Source organism: Semicossyphus pulcher, unplaced genomic scaffold (assembly GCF_022749685.1).
Source record: "Semicossyphus pulcher isolate SPU_LCO1_2020_fin unplaced genomic scaffold, fSemPul1.0.p SCAF_13, whole genome shotgun sequence".
In the NCBI taxonomy this organism is placed as follows: Eukaryota; Metazoa; Chordata; class Actinopteri; order Labriformes; family Labridae; genus Semicossyphus; species Semicossyphus pulcher.
Genome location: NW_027211637.1, coordinates 7,830,456 through 7,852,965, shown reverse-complemented (window position 1 = coordinate 7,852,965; position 22,510 = coordinate 7,830,456). Strand labels below are relative to the sequence as shown.

At 41.3% G+C, this 22,510-nt stretch overlaps 1 protein-coding gene across 1 annotated transcript in view; it reads left to right on the top strand.

Annotated features, from left to right (window-relative positions):
* The window catches only part of lamb2l (laminin, beta 2-like), a 59,776-nt gene extending 38,482 nt beyond the window's left edge, over positions 1-21,294 (top strand). The window contains exons 15-35 of the mRNA XM_069659610.1: positions 3,694-3,834; positions 5,797-5,958; positions 6,062-6,183; positions 9,471-9,591; positions 10,042-10,234; positions 10,326-10,469; positions 10,771-11,002; positions 11,081-11,244; positions 11,330-11,554; positions 11,828-12,042; positions 12,137-12,233; positions 13,703-14,075; positions 14,170-14,354; positions 14,544-14,791; positions 15,900-16,115; positions 16,247-16,391; positions 16,510-16,717; positions 18,161-18,302; positions 18,533-18,709; positions 18,854-19,019; positions 20,570-21,294. Of these exons, the coding sequence (XP_069515711.1) occupies positions 3,694-3,834; positions 5,797-5,958; positions 6,062-6,183; positions 9,471-9,591; positions 10,042-10,234; positions 10,326-10,469; positions 10,771-11,002; positions 11,081-11,244; positions 11,330-11,554; positions 11,828-12,042; positions 12,137-12,233; positions 13,703-14,075; positions 14,170-14,354; positions 14,544-14,791; positions 15,900-16,115; positions 16,247-16,391; positions 16,510-16,717; positions 18,161-18,302; positions 18,533-18,709; positions 18,854-19,019; positions 20,570-20,706 (3,813 nt within the window). The 3' untranslated portion in view covers positions 20,707-21,294. The remainder of the gene's footprint in view (positions 1-3,693; positions 3,835-5,796; positions 5,959-6,061; positions 6,184-9,470; positions 9,592-10,041; positions 10,235-10,325; positions 10,470-10,770; positions 11,003-11,080; positions 11,245-11,329; positions 11,555-11,827; positions 12,043-12,136; positions 12,234-13,702; positions 14,076-14,169; positions 14,355-14,543; positions 14,792-15,899; positions 16,116-16,246; positions 16,392-16,509; positions 16,718-18,160; positions 18,303-18,532; positions 18,710-18,853; positions 19,020-20,569) is intronic.
* The last annotated feature ends 1,216 nt before the right edge of the window (positions 21,295-22,510 follow it).

Sequence of the window (22,510 nt, the reverse complement as noted above, 5' to 3'; positions counted from 1 at the left end):
CTACACAGATGAAACAGCTGCATCTGTGCAAGGTTATTGCTACATGGCACAGGTAGTTGATTAAATATAAAGTTGCAAGATCAGTTTGAAGGCTTTTTAGAAGAAAATCTACACTCTTTTATCGAAGATCAGTTACATATGTCTTTTCTTGCTTTTTTTCCCAGTCCTGCAAACAACTGTGTCTGATCTGATAGAGATAACAGGTCCACTTAAAGATTTCTTGGTGTCTTAACGTGTACATTTGTGCATTTTGCAAACCACAGTCTCAGAACTCAGAGTCAGTTACACCTGTCTGTCAGAATGATTTTTCACATTCACACATGCTTGTATACAGCAAAATGCTCTCAATACACGAACAATCTATTTTATGAAAACACTGTCCCGCCAGTTAAGTTTAATTCAACAGTTTTATTTTGGATTGGGCTCGAGACACTGGGAGATACTTGTGTCTTTAAGTAATATAAATGGTATTGTTGTTGGTATGTCAACTATACACAGGAACCTCAGGACTTTACGGTTGTTCAGATGGAAAGCCCATTCTGATCTGCTATCTCGTTAATCTCGTTGATTTCGTTAATTCAGAAAACAGAGACATCTTTATTTTCATGAAAACCTTTCTTTTAATTCTGAAATAATTATGTAGGGAATTCAGAAAAAAGGCAGATTTCTTTTCTCAAGTGAATACAATACTCTTCCATAGTTTCAGGACAAATTAAGTTATATTTTTTTCCTCTGCTCGGTTCAAAACTCCCTGGAGTTGCCTCTGGTTAAGATTAATGTAAAATTTCTGTGTGCCTGTTGCCAAGACGGCGGACAGCCCAAATATCTGGCCTTGCAGGTCGCACCACTGACAAACGTGTGTGCACCCACCCTCTATCAATTTTTTAACTGTATCCACCCCTTTAAAACTCTCCCAAAACAATTTTGGTTTTTACACTTAACATTTTAGTTTTTATGTATATTATACTTACCAGATTTTTATGGGCTAATTATAGAGCCTCATTAGTGCTGGCAGGTAGACTAAACCTTGCTCGCTGTAACCCCTGTGTTTTTGTTTAAGCAGCTTCTTCAGCTTCTTATTTAACAAACAAACATGAGTAAAACAGTTTGCACAGATTAAGGTAGTGCAAAATAACCCTCACAATTCTTTTCCCTGATTAACCAGTAAAGGGACATTCAAGTTCATCATTGAATTCTATTAATATTCCCTTTAAGCTCTCACGTCCAACGTGTTACAACAAGGAGACATCTTCTGTGACTCATCTTACCCACCTATCAGTCTCTTCCAACCTTACATCATCTTTCCATCATCCTATCTACCCACTCTCTCACATTCTTCTTTATCTCTGTCTGTCTCCTCCTCCCTCTGTCCCATCCATTCTAAGGAGACCTCCTGCCCCTCCACTTACATTTTCAGCCCTTCAGGCAAGTTGAGACAGTCCACTCTTACAACATCACTGCTACAGAAATGTGAGGAAAACCAGGAATGTTTGACTTAAGAATGTTTTGAATAAAAAAGGACACCAAACAAGAGGAGACATCTGAGGCTGTTGGTTTTGCTGGATAGAAATTTAGTGTTACATGCTGAAAGACAGAGAAAGTCCTGCATTACAGCGCAGAATACAAACTCCACAGCTGAAGTGACCCATAAAAACAGCAGACAGTAGCACAGATACCAGCCTGTCACAACTAATTATTGTCGCATAGCACACAAAGCAAAACACACTCTCAGCCTCACATTCTTTGTTTCTCTCAGTCACGCTCTGCAATTTGTGCTCAGCGTGGCTCTCTCTGCTCTGTCTTGTCATTTTCATTTTTGGGATGAGAATGCTGTGCTAGATGAACCCCTGTTGTCTTATTGAAGAGTTGCTGTAAAAGTTTGTATGTGTGATGTACGGGGTGGGAACGCTGACAGCACTTTGCTAACTAAGAAGCTCATCGTGTCGATCAGCGCTTATTTTGCCGTGGCCAATGAGATCAGAAAAGAAGCGTGAAACCCTTGTCGTACCCACTCTCATAAGGGAATGCATGTTCGAAACTGTGAAAAGAAGAAGAAGATGCACTTTATTAATCTTCGAGGGGAAATTCAATTCAAATCAAGTTTTTTTTTACTGTTTTTACAAACATGCTACACACACATAGGCCTGAAATATACACATGCACAAACAGGACCCTATGGACATGCATTAATGGAGAGATGTCAGAGTGAGGGGGCTGTACATGGACATGCGCCTCAAGCAGTTGGGGGATTCAGTGCCTTACTCAAGGACACCTCTTCAGTACCCCGGAAATGACACAGCATTGTCTGCAGTCAAGTTATCACCAAATAATCCAGCAATCTTATAGCTATAATGTTACTTTGGTTATAGCTAGCTAGCCTTCATTTAAATTTAGTTATGTTTGACTTTTGGATATAATGTGACACCTCGCTGACTTGGTCACAGTGAGTCTTTCATTATTGGACTTACTTTATTAGTAGACAGAAGTATACATTTGTATGCCATACTACATGCAAAGGTGACAACTAGGCTGAGGGTGCTTTCACACCTAAAGTCCATTTGTTTGATCCGAAATTTGTTAGATTGTTCCAAATTGTCCCAATGTTGCATTTTGTTCAAGTTTGGTTGCTCACACGGCAGCTTTTGCCAGCAGAACAAAAGTTGTGATGTGCAAGGAAGCCGCTTTCTGATTGGTCAGAATTTCCACGTGGGAAACTCCCTGAAGATAACAAAGAGGGAGAGCAGACTCCTCCATCACAGTCAACACGATCACGACTTTAATGTCATGTTGTTGAGTTTTTTAAACTTTTAACCAACATTGCTCCACAGTTTGATCAATTCACTCAACTTTAGTTTGAATTCCTCTGTATTCTTGTGCGTTTCAACAAGCATTTGTGAAACTGTTTGGTCAGCCCATATTTCTATTAGAGCCCTCACCTTGTCGCTCTCCCACGTTTGTCTTCTACTCATCTTTCTGCCTTGGCTGCCTCTGCAAGTGTCAACATCCGTTAACAACCCACAATGCAATGCATTGAATGCACAGTTTTTTGGTTTGCTTCTTATATTAGATCTTACTTAGGACCGTGGTTCATTTGGAAACTGACCGAGTGCCTTTTCTGGCGAACCATGGTCTGGTGGTTTGGGCCGCATCAGATTTTGAATGCGTGCTCTCACCTGTCCAAAGGAATCGGATTTTCAGAGTAAAGTCCGAAAGTCCGGACAAAAGCTGTCAGGTGTGAAAGCACCCTTAGACTACAACTTTGAATTTGTGGGCTTTTACCAAAAGATAAATAGTTATGACCAAATAAATTAAGGCTTATTGGAACATCACCTTTTACAACTGTCCTAGTTTATGGATATCATGAATTATAAGGTATTCCCCTACAGATTAGATTTCAAAAAGTTCAAAGAGTTTTGCCCTAATATTTCTAAATAGTATAATTGCTTAAATTGGGTTTGGCTGTAAGGTCACAGGTCACAGCAAAGCACTTTAATAAGTCAGCATGACGCCTGACATCGCTGTGACAACTGTATATTTTCCATCAACATAATCAAAATGAATGAAATTTTTCAACAGGCACTGGTGAATGTAGTCAGTCCTCCTCTCAGTTAACCAAGTAATCCAGTTCTATGTCTGCTCTCACACCTCCTACTGATGGACACAAGCCTGAACCCTCTCCTCCTCTCCTCTCAGGGCAAAGTTCGCCTTCAGGCAGAGACCGACTGTGTGGAGCACCTCAACAACCAGCTTAAGAGGCACCGGCGTCACCGTCGCATCACCAACTCACAGCAGCATCGTGCAGCACTGAGACGTATCCGCCAGCTTCAGCAAACAGTAAGATATTTGTATTGATTGATTCACTGATGTCATTCATAATTCTGACAAGACGCACACACAAATCTGAGTGTTAGCATGTTGTATAAAAACACTTAAAACAGTTCTTTATTTTTGGATATAAATACTCTCACACAGGGTATATTTGCGAGCACAAAAAAAACCCCCATGAGATATCTACCTGTGACCTCTCTTCACATGTGCGGGGCTTGTGTGTCATGAGTTGTGAGCAGATATGTGAGCAGTTTGAGGTCTGAAGAGGTGAAAATTACAGTATTGCAATAATCTTAAAGACTTAAGGACGGCTTGAAGATGTGAAAATATTTAATATACTATACTCTTAGGGTGTTAAAGGCTTGAAAAGGTCTGATAGTATAATATATTTAAACTTTTTCAACTATTATTAGAGGCCTTAAAGGGTATAGGAATCAAGTATAGACAGGAGATTTTTTTTTGGTTGGTGACCTGCCTGGGATTTATCTTGAGACCCCTTTCTAAGTGGCCTGATCCCAGGTCGGGGACCACCACTGTAGATAAACTGGACAGCGGGACAGTTTACCCAGGAAAGTTCCTTCTTAAAGCTAGAAGCTCCAAGTGTATTGTTGTCATTAAATAAAGTGAAATCTGTCTTCTAGCAGTAGTTAACATCAAACAATAGTAATAGCCCACATGAACAGTAGTGGTTCCAAAGTTCTGTGGTCATGTGCTGTATGCACCACTGGGCAGTTTGTAGCTACTTAAGCTAATTAAATATGAGGGTGTCAAGTTAATAACCTCATTTCAAACAAGTCAGGCTGAAAATAGAGCAGTGATTTCGTAGGAATGTAGGGATATTTGGAGTCCAGTGTTGTAATCAGACCAGTGAAATTGGGACAAATTAAAGCTGTAGACCCAAAGGATTTGAATCCTAATTGAGGCCATGACTGTAATCGTGTTGGTGTGACATCATAAACACTCAGAGACTCCAAACAAAAGCACTCATACTGCAGGCCAAATCTGAGGTTAAACAATGCAGTGAATTTTATAAGCTTGTAAAAGGTTTTCTCGTGTAAAACCATAAACTGTAACTACTAACAGTAAGGAGCAAGAGAATGGAAATACTCAAGTGAAGTATAAACATTTTACACGGTACTGACCAAATGAAATGTACTTAGTTACCACCGAAGAAAGAGTCAAGAACCCTAAAAATTACATGGAAGATGCACAGTCACACAGCGTCAAAGTAACATACAAAAATCCTCCAGATTGAGACCATTGAGTAGACATATAGCCTGGGACAGCTGTGGCTCAGTGGCAGAGTCGGTCGTCTCTTAATCGCAAGGTTGGGGGTTCGATTCCTGACTGCTACAGTCACATGTCAAAGTGTCGTTGGGCAAGACACTGAACCCCAAATTGCTCCTGAAGGCATAGCCATCGGGTATGAATGGGCATAGATCTGACTGGAGATGGGCACTTAGGCCTTTGCCATTAGTGTGTGAATGGGTGAATGTAACATGTAGTGTAAAAGCAGCTTTGAGTGGGCAGAAGACTAGAAAAGCGCTATATAGGTATAGTCCATTTACTACATTTTTGGGTTAGTACATTATGTCTATGTTTGAACAAGGCATAACTTGGATAGGTGGCTCAGCATTAATCATGATTACTTATCACCATCATCATTCATCTATTGTAACAACAAAAAGACATTTCAATTTAACAGAAACCTAAAATAGAAACAGAATGGTACACTATCACACCATTGATATACCGGCAAATATCAGCAATTTTACATCACCTACTGGTGGTAAACATGATTATAAGTTTATTTGAGCAGCACTAGTTCTCATAAAAGCTGCTTTCATAGACTTTCATACCACAAACCTGTAATACAGAGCACACACACGTCATCCTAGAGAAGTGGAAAGCGACATTGTATTTCATAAAGTATAAGTGGTAATAATTCTCTGATGATCTGTCTCTCAGCCGGATGTGAGGACTGTTCACAGAGAGCACACTTCCAGCCACATGGTATCATGGACAGGACCTGGTTTTGCCCGCGTCAAAGATGGCGCCGGCCTGGTGTTCACTATCGACAACATCCCCTACGCCATGGAGTACAACATCATGATCCGCTATGAACCAGAGGTGCGTGGAACATGACCTACAATAATTGAAATTGTCCTTTTTCAGAAGGTCTTTTAAACTAAGATTTGTATTTGTGTGTGTGTGTGTGTGTGTGTGTGTGTAGTCCACAGAGGACTGGGAGGCTATAGTTAGCATAACATCTGTAATGCTGCCCTCTAGTCTCCGGTGTGGAAACCTCCTACCAACTGAACAGCTCTTCACGGTGACCCTGCCGCACCGAAACAGGTACCAAATCTTTCATATAAAAGCGTGTATATGTGTGTGTGAGAGAAAAGGTCCATTGTAACTAGTATGTCTGTTCAAGTCCCTAAAAGATTTGTTAAAGTATCCCAGGTTTGGTTAGGATTGTGTTGTATTACAGCTCTGGAAGCATTGCATTGTTGAATTGTTGTCACTTAAACATGCCCCAGCTTGTATCAGTCAAGCCTGTGTTTGTATTCCTATTTCACTGTACCCTGTAGTATTTCTTTTACTATTGATTCTCTGATAGCCGGGCAAACATACCAGAAAGCCTTTGTTAGATTCCAGTACAGTGATATGAAAGGAACGCAGCAGCTTTGTTTACTGAAGTTCAGAGCGGTAAGGGAGAAGAGAAGGGTACCATCTGTTAGAGATGTTGTACAGTCTATCCAACCACACACACCTGGTCCAGGTTCGTTTAATTTGTTCTGTCTTTGGTTTAGTTTTGTTCTGTATCTGTAAAGGATCAAAGATAATTGTTAGCATTTCAAAATGAAGATTTCCTTCTTTCTTCCCGAACACACTGACAGATGGTGGCCAGACAGAAGCTGGACCATCTGATGTGTATTCAACTGTACAAAATATTGTATAAGAAGTCTGTCCACTGTTCCTGCTAGCTGCAATTTTGAACAAGGGTTCATGTTTGTTTTACATGAATTGTAGCTTCATAGATCATCTCACAATCAGGTCAAACCTTTTTTAGTTTAACTTCAATATTTTGTCAAAACTAATGTCAGGGTGTGTAGCAGTTGGACCCAAAAGCAGAGACAGAAGAAGACAGTTTAAAGTTAATTATTTAACTTGAAGTTGAGGTAAAGATAAGAAGTAGATGGAGTTATGTTGGCAGCAGCAGCAGAAGTCGAGAGCACGGTGGAGTGAGGCAGGCAGAGAGAGATCCTGAGTGGCTGATGAATCTGAGGCAAAGGAAAACCAAGAGTTAGTTGAGAGTCAAAAAGATCAAGAAACAAGATTGGCCTCAGCACAGTACCACTGACACGAACTGAACAATCTGGTGAAAATTGGTGTGAAGAGCTGGGGTGTATATACTGCAGGAGCTGATGAGTGAGTGGATCCCAGGTGGGCAGGTGGATTGGCAGCAGGAGGGTAATTGATAGCCACGCCCACACACACACACACACACACACACACACACACACACACACACACACACAGACAGAGAGAAAACATACAGGGGAACAGCACACACATGGAAGGGAAAAAACAGCTGAAACACTAGGAATGAGGGCGAGGCTCAGACCAGACCATGACAAATGTCCCTCTGGGACATCCTGGTAGCTCACCTTGTAGGGCGCATGGATCCTTATCGCAATGGCTGCATGTCAACCCCTCTCTCTTTTCTGTAACTCTTCTACTTTGCTTTAAATACAGGCAAAAATGTAACACAACGTGAAGTATTGACATGTTCAGCATTCTAACATGCTAAACCAATAGGTAAAGCTTTTAAACACTAATTATTAGCATGTGAGCATGTTAGCATGCTGATATTAAGCTCAAACCACTGCCATGCCTCAAGTAGTACAGTCTCAAAAAGCCATTAGTATCTTCTGTTCACTGCACTTAGACAACCTCTATTGTAAAAAGCACATTGTTTCAAGTTTCAAGCTTATTTTAACGTAACCCCACCTTTTTTATACATAATTGTATCATGGAAAGTGGAAGAATATGAGTTTTTTTCAGTTTAGATATTACAAGGGCTTAAAATATGTTACGGCACAACATCACTGAAAACGGAAATGAGACTAAGCACACAATGACTTAACTGTGAAATGTTAAAAATATACGATTTTTAGTCCACTATACATCATAATTCTAGCATCATGAATCGTCATTATTCATGTCAAAGCCGCAAGTGGGACACATTAGACAGATTACCTCTGATCAGACTAGATTAAGTGTTAAATATCCCTTTAGAGTGTTCAAGGAAGCAATGATAGATGTCGGATGGAAACAGGGAAAGACTAACACTGTTTAGTTTCAGCCTGCTGAAAAGCCTTTAAGAGTCTGAACTCATCTGGAACTAAGAGGTCAGGCCCTGCCCGGATCTGACCGTCTCAGCGGACCGTAGCTTACCTCCCGTTCCCTTCTGTGGTTGGTCCCTCAGCCAAGACCAATTAGCAAAGTGAGCCCCAAACACAGACAGAGGGGCGGAAGCCAAACACAGGTAGAGAGTGTATCAGGTTGCCCTCTCATGAACAGTGGTTGCTTAAGAAATGGATAACAATATCGACATGGAAGTAAGACATGACCTAGCACCAAAAAAAGGAATAGTCAGATGTACTTTGATGGTTAACTAGAAAAATGAAAAAGAAATGGTCTCTCATATTGGGGAGTTGTCGTCATTTAGCCATTTAAGATGCATTTCACACTTTCAGAAATGTACATCAATACATACATTTCTCCCACTTACACAAAACAAAACAAAAGGACATATTAAATGCATAATAAACTCTGTAATGTCCTGTGTTCATGTGTGTATATTTTGTTTGTCACCACTTATGTATCACAGTGACAGTGTCTGCAAAAAAGAAATCTCCTTAAAACTTTATTATTTGTTATTCTTCCGATAAAATACTCAACATTGGTACAAAATATTTAAGATCACCGATTAAAATATTCAGGCTGCAAGGTGGTGCAGTGGTTAGTGCTGTTGCCTCACAGCTAGAAGGTTCCTAGATCAAACCAAGGTTTGTGGGCCTTTCTGAGTGGAGTTTGCATGTTCTCCCCTGTACATGCACGGGTCCCCTTCGTGTACTCCAGCTTCCTCCCACAGTCCAAAGACATGCTTGTTAGGTTCATTGGTGACTTTAAATTGCCCTTAGGTGTGAATGTGAGAGTGAAAGGTTGTCTGTCTCTATGTGTCAGCCCTGTGATCAGTCCATGGTTGTACCCTACCTCCCGCCCAATGACAGCTGAGATAAGCTCCAGCCCCCCCCCGCAACCCTGAACAGGACAAGTGGTATAGATACCGGATGGATGGATTAAAATATTCAACAAATATCACAAACAGACATGATATTAGACAAGACATTAGTGTGAAATATACTATTGACAATGCTAATTGGTCAATGTAAGCCAAATGTGAATGTGAGTGTGTGTGGCCTCAGAAATATCACCTCTACGCAGGAAACTTATGTAAGAGGGATGATATAACCTCTAAAGTATTTAGCCCCTTAAATAATAGGAAAGAGCTCAGATAAACTATGTAGTATGACTTTAACTATTTCATTTTTACATGTATTATGTTTCTCCAGATACATCCAGATGCCCAGGCCGTTCTGCTTCGAGCCAAGTAATCGATACGTGGTTGCAATCAGGTTCCAGCGCCACGGCGTCTCACACAGACATCTTACTGCCTTCATTCTTGTTGACTCGGTGAGTAAAGACTGTGGGCGCACCTTCATCATACTCCTCTATGTCTGTTTGAAGAGTAGCTTAGAAACAGACCTCACCATGGCTCTGGTTATGGCACCATTAGTGTAGCTCTTATCTAAGAGTGATCACATATGCATGTTGTTTATGACTTAAAACGTCATGAGGTTTCCCCCTAATGGTGAGATAATGCAATTACTGAATTTATCCAGGCTTGAGAGCTCTTCAAAGCACCTCTCTGACTTTGTAGACACTATAATTTCTTGTCAATATAAATTATATTTCTGGAAAAAACCTTGACAACCTTTTTTCTTATTTAATTTTTTTCTCTCTTTGAACCCTAACTTCAAAGGCACAGTCACATTTTGGATAGTGATTAATACTGACTCAGTGGCTCATAAGCCTAGCCTATTATCTATAATTATACCTTTTTCATTTTTTCCCCTCTTATAGCTGGTTCTGATCCCCAAATACACTGAGCTTCCTGGTTTCCAAGGTAATGAGCCTGAGGCCGAGCAGCGGCGCGATGAGATGATTCGCTACATGTGTCTGGATTCCTTCATGATCACACCGATGCCCGCCCTGGCTGACATGTGCTCCAAACTCATCTGTAGTATTTCATCTATCATTCATGACGGTGCTCTCTGTAAGTAAAGAGAGAAACACACATAGCAAGCACAGATTAAGAGGATATATTGTCTTTTTTTGTCTCTAATGTGTATGTGTTTTGTTTCCAGCCTGTCAGTGCGATCCTCAGGGCTCCCTCAGTGGTGAGTGTCATAAGGTGGGAGGACAGTGTCATTGTAAACCCAACGTGATGGGTCAACGCTGTGACCAGTGTGCACCGGGAACCTATGGCTTTGGGGTGAATGGCTGTACCGGTAAGTTTTTTTTTTAAATAATCAACAAAGTCTGTCACATGATAACATTTTTATCCACATCATCTTTCCCGTGGTCAGACAGAAGCTTCATACCTCCCTAGCCTGGTCTTATAATTAAAACTGATGCTGCAAAATCAGACGCCGATGGAAAACCTTTTTACAACACATGGAAAAACTGATCAAAAACAAAAGAAATGTTTCAATAAAGACATATTTCTGTTTTTAATTCGAGTAGAAAGCACAAACAGTGATCATCTATAGAAAAACAGTGAATAACCCTTTAACACCTCCCCCCATCCAGCCTGTGACTGCCACCCAGAGGGCTCACTGAGCCACCAGTGTGACCCAGTTACCGGTCAGTGCCAGTGCAGGCAGGGAGCCAGCGGGCGTCAGTGCTCTGACTGCCAACCAGGCCAGTGGGGCTTCCCCAGCTGCAGCCCCTGTCAGTGTAACGGCCACGGTGACCTCTGTGACCCCCGCACCGGGGAGTGTAGAGACTGCAGGGACTACACGGCAGGACACCTCTGTGAACGGTGAGGATCGCTCAGACTTTACTAATCTTCGTCCCTTGTTATCAGACTAATGATAAATGTGTCCTTTGTCTGTCGTAGTTGTGTGAACGGGTTCTTTGGAAACCCCGTGCTTGGTTCAGGGGAGCACTGTCGGCCCTGCCCCTGCCCCGGTAACCCCGGCACGGATCACTTTAACGGGCACACCTGTCAGGCTGACCACACCTCCAACCAGATCGTCTGCAACTGCAAACCAGGCTACGCTGGTGAGCTTTCACACTGCACTGACATACTGTTATAAATGTCCTTCTCTTTGTGATATTTGTCATATTCTCCTTTTGTCTTCCTCAGAGCCCCGCTGTGACCAGTGTGCCCCTGGTTACTATGGTAACCCAGAGCAGCCTGGTGGGCAGTGCCTCCCCTGCCAGTGCAACGGTAACATCGATACACAGGACCCTCAGTCATGTGACCCCCGGACCGGCCAGTGCCTCAAGTGCCTTTACCACACAGACGGACCGTCCTGTGCTCACTGTCAACATGGTTACTATGGCAACGCTTTGGCCCACGACTGCAGGCGTAAGTGATGATGTCAGATATTCAGATAATTAATTTTTTTTTTTTGTGCTAGTGATAGTGCTTGTAAGTCACCCTAGATAGGAGCATCTATTTGCCTAAAATGTGAATGATGTACCACAAACTTTTTTTCTCAGCTTTAAAGTTTAAAGAGAAAAAAAAGGTTTTTTGGTCTAAAACATGGTTTGGTCTGCATGTGTGCCAGTGCTGTGGAACATGTAGACATACTGTAGACTCCTTTCTGTCTGTGCATTGAATATTTGTTTCTCTCTTCAGGCTGTACCTGTGTGACAGCTGGCACCATCAAGTCTGCCTGCAGTGACGGACAGTGTCACTGTGACAGACAGACTGGAGCCTGCCCCTGCAGAGAGAATGTTTCAGGCCATAACTGTGACCAGTGCGCTCCAAACCACTGGAACTTTGGGCAGGACAGAGGCTGTGAGACCTGCAGCTGCGACCCACAACACGCTCTGGGAACTCACTGCAACATGGTGAGGAAGCATGAAGGCCTCCAAACCTTTAGTTTGCATTCTTATTTATGAGATACACGTTCTTATACATGTTCACCGTTTCTGTCCTTCACAGTTCACAGGCCAGTGCCACTGTCGTCCAGGCTTCGGAGGTAGACAGTGCAATGAGTGTGAGCAGTTCCATTGGGGAGACCCACGGGTGCAGTGTCAAGGTAACTTATGTTTACTACCAAATAAATACCCTCTGTTCAAAGGAATAAGCATAATTTATGGTTTACATTTGAATAACAATCATGTTGTAGCTCTATATAAAGATTAGAAATTATGCAAGAATCTGTTAGGTGTAACTGAATTCTAAGCTGTGAAATAGTAAGACTTAACTAACACCATGTCTACATAGAGATCTACAAAGTCTACAAAGGCATAGCATGAACAGCACTTGAACAAAGCAGCAGACGAAGCCTCAGTGCTCAGACTCGTCTACACAGGATGTGTTCAAGCGCAGTATTGGGCGTAGTTCACCTGAATTTTGGCAAATTTTAGAGACCGACACATAATCACCGTAGTTATACATCCATCCATCCATTATCTATAATGCTTATCCTGTTTAGGATGTGGGGGCTGGAGCCTTGTTACAAATGCAAAAGGAAGGATGCTTTGTGGTTACCTAGCTTGACTATTTAAAATAGGAGACTATGAAACATGAATAGCCTTTTTTTAACAGACTTTTTAATGGCATCACAATTCAGTGTCAGATTTATTCACAAGTAGGTTTTCTTGTATTGACTTTAGTCCATAGTAATAACGTATGCCTCAGGGGGATCTGGTGCTGATGGGGGTCAGAGAAATGTTTCCCCAGCTGCAAGTGATGCCTCCTGTTGAACAGAAAGTCTGGGGTCCACCTGCAGGTGGAGTCAGACACACTCTGAAAGGTTGTCCTTTAGCAGAGCCAGGATGATAGACAGTAGAAATTTCCAGAGACACACTGTATCAACTTACTAAAAAGTAACAGAATGGAAAGAATAAGGGGATGCATGGTGGTGTAGTGGTTACCGCTGGTTTCTAGTTTGGATCCCGGTTTGGACGTAGTGGGCGTAGTGTTCTCCCAGTGCATGCTTGGGTTCCCTCCGAGTACTCTGGCTTCCTCCCACAGTCCAAAGACATGCTAGTTAGGTTCACTGCCTGTAGGTGTGAATATGAGCGTAAAAGGTTTTCTGTCTCTATGTCTCGGCCCTGTGATTGACTGGCGATCAGTCAAGGGAGTGCCGCGCCTCTCACCCAATGACAGCTGGGATACGCTCCAGCCCCTTGCAACCCTAAACAGGATAAGCGGTATAGATAATGGATGGATAGATGGGGAAGAAAAGGACAATTATAATTACAAAATACCATGTCTATCTGAAGTCTGAGCCCCTGGATCTGGTGATTCACTCCCCCCCTCTCTCTCGTTCCATCAGTTTAATATTGTTCATTTTCTGCATCTTATGACATGTCTTTATCATATTCCTTAAAGCTTGTGTCCCTGTTCCTTAAGAATGTTATAATATAATGGTGTATTTAGTAATTGTAATGATAGGAGGGCAGTAAAACCCTTTCTAACTGCTTCTGTAAGACATGAGAAGATTATTTCCTTCTATTTTATGCTCATCCTGCATCCTCACTTCTGCCTCATTCCATTCAGAGTGTAACTGCCATCCACTGGGCTCAGAGATGGCCCAGTGTGACAGAGTGACAGGTGCGTGCGAGTGCAGGGAGGGAGCAGCCGGGAAGCGCTGTGATGAATGTGCTCGCGGCTTCACCGGCACCTTCCCCAGTTGTGTCAAGTGTCACCCATGCTTCGAGCTGTGGGACGATGCGGTGTGCCAGCTTAAAAGGGATCTGGACCACATCCAGTACGTCATACAGAAGATCCTGGAGGGCGGAGTCACGCCTGGAGTTGAGGACTCTCGCATCAAAGAGCTGGAGAGGAAGCTGAAGCAGGTGCAGGATCTGATCAGTACAGAGGAGAGTGACAGGATCCACCACCTGATCGGACAGAGCATCGACGACCTAAGGTGATGATGTCACATAGTGTGGGATGTTAATTGAGTTTACCTACTATAACTTCTGGATTATAATATATAACATACCCTGATTGATGTGTTTCAGGGCTGAGATCGCCCTGACTGACGGGCGTCTTATGGGTGTCACACGAGAGCTAAATGCAACAGCCAAAGAAGAAGAGGCACTGCGACACACCTTGAGTAACCTAGAGAGAGAACTGAGAGACATCAACACAACAGTGGCTACCAAACAACGCCTTGTGGAAGACTACCTCACCTCAGGATTTGGCGGTAGGAAGCTCAAGTTTTAAACTCCCTTTAGATCGCTCAGCATTAAGTACAGCATAAGCAAACTAAAAAGGCTACAACATGTGACAAAAAACTTTAAAACTGCAAACCAAAAGGAGACAAAGAAATATATCTTCTGTAAAATGTGCCTAAAATGAAGTATTACCCATCACCCCTCCTTTTTCCTCACAGATCAGTTTGAGAAAGTAAAGAAGTACTATCGTGAGTCAGTGCAGGCTCAGCAGAAATGCAACGCTTCAGTTTCCGGTCCTTCCAGTCCTGTGGAGCAGTCCAAAGAGACCCGCGTTATCACTGAAGACCTGCTGAATTCCAGTAAAGACAAGTCCCTCCGAGATCTGGCTGCTCAAAATAGATCTCTAAATGAGCTGCAGCATAAAGCCCACGACCTGAATAAGAAGGTCCATCACCTCAGTCACAAGGTAGGCAGTGGTGGAGGTTACTTTTATCTATGATGTATCTTTTAATGTATTTATCTGTCAGCTTTAATGTGTACACTAATCAAGCAGCTTTCAGATCACCAAAGGGAGCAACATAAGGAAATATCTCTCACTAAAAACATAATACGCATTATGTATTTTTGATGGCATCCATAATTTCAATAATTAAACCTATAAGGTTACTCATATTAGGTTTTCAGCAGTTTGTAAAGAATTTCAAATGTAAATGTGGTTCAAATATGAATTGCTCAGCAGCACCACCTACTGGTAATTTTTAAACATTTTTTTGTTATTTTTGGCTCAGCCCTACACATGGATCTGTATGTGATTGACTGACTGAGTGACAGTGCTTTCACAGCCCTAGAGAGAGACGTTTTTATCATGTACATTTATCTGTGTGTTTTAATTTAACATGCAAACAGTGAAATAAGAGTCCGCTGTGTGATTCAGAGGTACCAGCTTGATCAATGTAGACATACGGAGTCTGCTGTAATGTATTCAGAACACCTGGCTGAGGCGGAGTGATACACCAAGTGAAAAGTCCCAGTGCTCTTATAATCTATGGCTCTGTTCATACTGATTTGGACGAAATGTAGTATGTTGTATGTAGTATACAAACAAAAGCAAAATTCACAGTATACCAAAAATACCCGGATGTCGTACTGATTCGGAAAAAAACTCCAATATGCATTGGACCAATCTACTGCTGTATCCCACAATGCAGAGCGCTGGAACGTCACAACGGCAGTTAAATTGGCAGCTGCATTCCAGCAGAAGGGGGCGCAATAGCTAAAGAAGCAGCCGTTTGCTTTTGTTCGACTAGTGTTTACTTCTGCTTTCCAAAACCAGAAACTGGCACCTGGCGTTGCATACTGCAAAATAAATTTGAACAGCTCCGTACTACATACTAACACCGAACGCAGCATGCAGTTTGTAGTATGTAGTATACGGTACACAGAAGCTGTGAATATTGGAAAACATTGTTTACACTTTTTTTTGCTCAAAATTATTTATGTATTTTTATTTATTCTTTTTATTTCTCTGATTTAATCATGTCATCTGAGTAATAATGCATTGTTGTTCTCTCCAGGTATGTGGTGGTCATAGCAATGCCAGCGCTGATGGCAATTGTACAGACAGCAAGTGTGGTGGCGCCGGTTGCAGAGACAATCAGGGCAATCGTGTTTGTGGTGGTGAAGGATGCACTGGGACAGCAAGCACTTCTGTAGCAGCAATGAATTACGCCAGGAAAGTCACAGACAGTCTGAATGCGGCCAATGAGGAGCTGCAGAGCGTTGCCAGAAAGGTACTAAAGGTTTTCAAACACTATCATTTTCATTAAATATAGTGTAGGATTTTCAATGGGTCCTCTTATCTACCATGACTGGAAGTATAAAGTTTCTCCATCAACTTCATAACCTGATTATTTGTGTCCAGTTCCAGGATATAGCCTCTCTGACTCAGGATGTAAAGAACCAGGCGATGACCACGCTGGAGAAAGCCCAGAAGAAGAAGGAACACTTTGAGAACAACAACAAGAAGCTCAAAGACTTCATTAAGAAGATCAGAGACTTCCTCACTGGTATATAAATGTTGTTTTAACTGGTCAATTTAGCTGCCAATGAAGTGAATATCTTGTTAAAAATTACTTCAGCTTAAAAGTCTTTTATTTCCTGTCCTTTCTCCTCTTTACTGTCCAGAGGAGGGAGCAGATCCAGAGAGCATAGAGAAGGTAGCTCTGCAGGTTTTGGCGATCACCATGCCGGTCAACAGGACCACTGTGGACAAAATGATCATGCAGATTAAGAACAGCCTTTCCAACCTCACAAATGTTGAGGGGATCGTCAACCAAACCTCGCAGCACATCAGCAAAGCCAACGAGCTGCTCAAAAAAGCTCAAGATGCAAAGTAAGTAACACCAGATTTTACACAAACCATCTTGCTTGCTGTCAAAAAAGGGCAGGATTGTAAACTCATCTGCTTTAAGGCTCTGTCTCTCGCTGTAAGGTTGCTAAAGCTAATATAACTTTAAATTTAAAAAAACACGAAGACACACAGATAAGGTATAGATAGATAAGATTGTCACCCAAGATATACAAGTATTTTCCAAAACACTGAACTTTTTTTTAAAAGGGGGTTTCACAGTTGTGTTAACAAGAGCTTGACTGACAGAATCTCTCTGTGGTTAAACAACAGCAGTGTTAAGAAATTAAGAGAATCTGTTGAACTGCTGAAGAGAAAAATTTGGTTCACGGTTGAAGAGAGAAGAGAGAGCACAATGGTCCAGTCATTGGTTAGCTGCTATATTAGAATTTATCTCAAGGTCCTCCTGCTTATAAAAAAGGCCCTTAATGGGCTAAGACCAAGCTACATGCTGACTCCCTTGGTAACTGTTTGTCTTTAAAGGGCCAGTTCACTAATTTTCAACCTCAGTCCTATTATGCTATTATGGGGAGCTAATGCCATGATGATACCACCCGACTACATAAAACCTGTCCTCTGGAGGAGGCCAGGGAGCCTGCTAAACTTTTTCTTGCAAATTTTTTTTAGACGATCCACCAGTATATTCTCGTGGTATTTCAGATTCTGTACTGCTCTGATCCGTTGTCTGCAGTGAAATGGTAGTATTTCACTCCAGCGTCTCTTGCTGGGCTGTTCCTTTCAGAGGGAGGGGCGCAATGCACACTGGGTGTTTTAGGAATGGTTGAAACCACGAGCTGTTTGTACAACTTTCTCCACAGCTATGGCGCCAATTTCAAATATTATTGCTTCTATCGATTACAGACAACACCAGCTTTGACGGTGGCTTTTTCCAGGGGAGAATTGCTCCTTTAAGAACACTTCAGTCATCTGCTGTTGCTGTCCAAGTTGTTTTTATTAGTATACACATGCACTTGAATCCCTGTTTGTCCAGTTTATGTCTATTGTTACGTGAAGGACTTGGAACAATACGATTTATTATTATACAACCTCGGAACCCATCGGCTGTCGTCTGACCACGGTATAGCCTCTTTGAGCGACAGCAACTTCTCAGGGTTTCCGGTGTAGCCAGCTATTAGCGATATACGACTTCCTGCTAAGACTTCATTTTCCGTGCGCTGCATTGTTTGCATTCCATCAAAATCTGGTCACGCGCCACCTACAGATTATTATTATTATTACAATTATTGTTAACCACTTTGATCAGCATTTCAAGTTTGTTTTGTTATTATAGTATCAAAATGCAACAAAGGTAACCTTTAATGAATTTTGAATATAACATCTACTACACCAATTACAACATATATTCATTAGTAAGGAATATAACAATAACGTTTTTCTGTCTGTTTCAATTCTCTTGGCATTGTGTAGGACTAAAGCAGAGGGAGTGAAGAATACAGCCAACAGTACCAAGCAGGCATTAGATATGTCTGAGAAGGCCATAAAGAAAGCAAGAGAGGCTCTGGAGGAGGCTAAAAACAACCTGAACAGCACAAGGAATGCTACAGCTGAGGTACAGCACTCTGGAAAGTTGTCTGTGTGCTGCTACTGTAATGTGTAAAGACGCTAGTTTCACATAATCTCTTTACTTCCACATTTGAGTTACAGGAAAGAGGACCACCTGCCTTAGGGCTCTTTATTTAAAGTGCTGATGTTTCTTCCCAACACCAGGACTCTCCATTCTCACCTATCTTTCCATTTGCCCCCTTAATTCTTAAAATTGCACGTGTCATTGCCTTCCAGGTGGATGACAGGCTGACGCAGCTGGAGGATAAGCAGATGGATCTCATGATGCGTTTAAACAACCTCACCATGGGGGTGGAAGCTCTGAGGAATAAGACGGAGCTGAACAGACAAATGGCAAAGGACGCCAAAGCTCAGGCTGACAACGCCACACAACTAACAACCTCACTGCAAAAGGTGAGTATGTGGCAGCAGGTTGTGTTTGTGCTCTAGTTTGGACATTTAGGACTTGGTTTTAAAATGATAAAGCAAATATGTTAGAGAATCAGAATTTCCTATAGTAAGTAAAGTGAAAACATAACTTATTGTGTGGTCTTTCAGAGCCTGAATGACACGGAGAAACGGTACCGTGAGCTGCAGATGAAGGTGGACTCTCTGGGTGGGGAGTCTGGAGGTGTGATCAACATCAACCAGAAGGCCAAGGATATGAAGAAGGAGGCCGAGGACCTCCTCAACAAAGCCAGCAAGGGGATAGAACAACTCAGGAGTGAGTACATGAAGCTTCTTTCAGTGTTGACTATCTGTTCTTTAGGTGGGATACATGCAGTACTGTTTGGCCATAGTGTCGTTTACAATTTAGCATCTTTTGCTTGTTATGTAATGAAACAGTATATTTGTACCCACTTGTAAATGATTCGCTGTGAGAATATGGTGACATCTGTCTATTTTGAAGAGCTTAATAGGTGAAATAATATAAAAAGGTAAGTGGAATAGTATAAAAATTCAAAAGCACCGGACGCAGAGGAAAGTCCCGAACACAAAATCCAGTAGTAAGAAAACTTCTTTACTAAAGCGTTCTTAGGTCATACACAAAAAGGCAGTCAGCAAGGGCAGAATAATCCAATAGATCCTAACAGAGTTAAAAAACCTGGGGAAGCTAACACAAGGAAAACAAGTCTGGAAAAATGAACGAAAAGTGACAATGACGATCTGGCAGAGAGTAGGTGGAAACACAAGGGTTACTACAGGTCAGACTCATTAGAAATGAGACACGTGTGTAAGGGAGAACTGGAAGTAATACTAGACATTGTCCACAAGCACCAGGATAACAAAATAAAACAGGAAATGAACACAAAAAAATGAAATGAAAATTTAGTAGTTAGAAGTAGGAAAGTAATGTTAGTAATCAGTAGTGAGTTTACGATCGCACATAGCCGAAGTGGTTGCCCACGGTTACACATAATGATATGCATAGCGTCACCCCGTCCATTAACGGGATTGGCTCCTTAGGTTTGTGACGTCACAAACCTGCCAATCTGAAAACGTGTTGTTCAGCCTGTCCTTGGTACACTGCAGTTTAAAAGCAGACGGGCCCAGCCATGGAGATGACTGCTTATGTTGTCCCTGATATGTCTTGTAGCACATGAAGAACACCACATGGAGATGTTTACAAGGTTAAACACTTGATGTTCAATGGAGGGGGTCTTTAAGATAAGATAAAAGAGATAACTCAAAAAGCAGGATCATGAAGACAAGATCACTAATAGTGTTATTAAATCATAGCTTTCTGTAGAAGAGTCGTGCAGCATATTTAGTTTTGGCTGTATTCAAGCTTGTTCTTGTCTACACCTCTATGAAGACGCTCTATGAAGAAGCCACATCTTTAAGCTCTGTTCACTTCTGAGAGCTGTTCATGCTTTTTTCTGTCCTGCAAGTTTTTGAGTTAAGCTAACCTTTATAACCTCAGTGCTTCTAAGTCATGGGACTTCCTCAATGAAAACCTAAATAAAAGGTAGTGGATTTCTTATTTGTGGTAGCTTAAGCAGCTTAGAAGTACTGTACTGTTACAAGTTAGACTGGAGTGGAAGAAGGGAAACGGATTTAGGGAAGGTAATGAAACAACCAAAGAACATCTCTAGTAGGATGTTCCCTTTATTTGTACCAAAGAAACGGATCAATCAAGAAGTAAGTAACCCCTAAATAGAAATCCTCTCATTCATGTTTATGATTCCTGTGAGTATTTTAATCAGTTTTAATGACATTCAGTTCCCCTGCTGTTACCCATGCTGACCTCTGTCTGACCATGTGTTGTTGCAGAACTGGAGAAAAAGTTCAAGAGTAATGAGCAGAGGATGCAGAGGCAGCGCAATGAGCTGGACCAGCTGAAGGAAAACGCTACTGTGGTGCGGGACGAGATCCGGGAACAGGTGCAGAAGTACAGTAACTGTGTGTGAGGACGGTATGGTTTCCTGTTTACCATTTGCTGCTGTAGTCAGACCAGAGATATTACTGATGGGAGGGAAACGAAAACATCACCTTTGAAAATAATATGCTGCTTTGGTACCTCCATTCTTTCACTGAAATATATAAAGTTTTACACATTACCTGTCAAGTGTTATATCACAGAAATGCCTTCCTCTGTCCAAGTACTGTACCACGTTTTCACTCCTGTAATCAGCACTCTACTGTATGGTGTTTGTAAGCTATTCCAACAGGTGGCTGACCTGTAGAGTATTTGTTTCACTGTATATTATCCTGAGATCATTGAATTCATAAATAATAATAATAAACAGAAGAAATATATCAGAGTATGTTATCAGAAATGTTATTTTGACCAAAAGTGCTTTTTAAGATTTTGTGTTTTTGCTGTAATTCGACCTCATTAGTATTTACAATATTACATTCATCAAGAAATATATGAAAAAGTTTGATTATTGAAATTAAATGTACTTATTATTTTCATTACAAAAAATCTTGATGAATGCACATGAATGCATACACAAATATTCTTATAAGTAAAAATTTGTTTTGAGATGTGAAGATGGAAACAAATAAATTTGATACAGTTGTGTGTAAATTATCACATTATGTGTCATTTTTGTTTTATAATATGAGCAACAGTTATAGTACAGTATCGTTAGCTACAGTTCATATGTTATTTCTAGTTATTACCACAAGGGGGCACCTTATACTCAGCACGACAGTGTGTCTGTCTTCGGTGTCTTCTCTCTCTGCTCCCCTCTGTTTCACACACGGTTTCGGCACATCAATTTCTTACAGCAAACATTTTTACGTTTTATAGGCCTTTTTCACAGAAGACTTTTTAGCATATCGCAGTAGGAAAAGCGCAGGTGTTTATAGAAGCATTAATGTTGGCTGTATTCCATTTAGCTTCTTCAATTTCCCAGTCCTGGTTGTGTGCACACTGACTGCTTGTCATGGCTTTCTCAGACACCTGAACAGAACAGAACCATTGTTAGTTATTATTAACACCTGTGCTTTTCCTCCTGTTAGAAGTCAAAATGGCCACTGTGAAAAAAGCCTATAGCAGGAAAAGGACTGGTGTAATTAATACAATTAGAGATAGCTGCATTCCACTTAACTGTCAGTTCCAGGGTCCTGTTATTAGGCATGTTCAATCACTACTGTAGCTGATAGGACTCTTGATGCAACAGACGCCTCGTTAATGATATTAATTACAGCTGTCCATTTCCTTCTGTGACCAGCCAGAATGTCAGCTGTAAAAAAAATAGATTAACAATGGGATACATTTTATGGGCCCTGTCGTCATTTAGGGCTGGCAGCTTTAAACTACCTGATGAACACACAGGAAGATGAGCTGCAGATAAACAGCTAGATACTGTATGTTCCCCAGGAGTTGTTGGAGATCAAAACAGAAAAAAATGCGAGTGAGTATTTGATTTTATTGCTTGGTATTGCCATGCACATGATGTGTGTTAATAAGCAACTGTTTGCTACTAAGTTCATCCTATTGACCTAAATGGTCATAATATGTCGGTTTGATCAGTGTGTTTTGACTTAATGATTTATAGCTTACTGGTTATTTCCAAGATAGATGTAAGGGTTCTTTCGCCAATGTCGTCTGAGATGATAAATTAGGTTAGAAAAAGAAGAAACAAAAGTTTTGCTTACTGATTTTATTTTTTTACATTTAAGCTTTGTTTTTTATAAAGTAATTGATAATTTTACATCTTTTGGCCTGAAACAGGTTAATATGGCCTTATTAGAAGTTGAAGG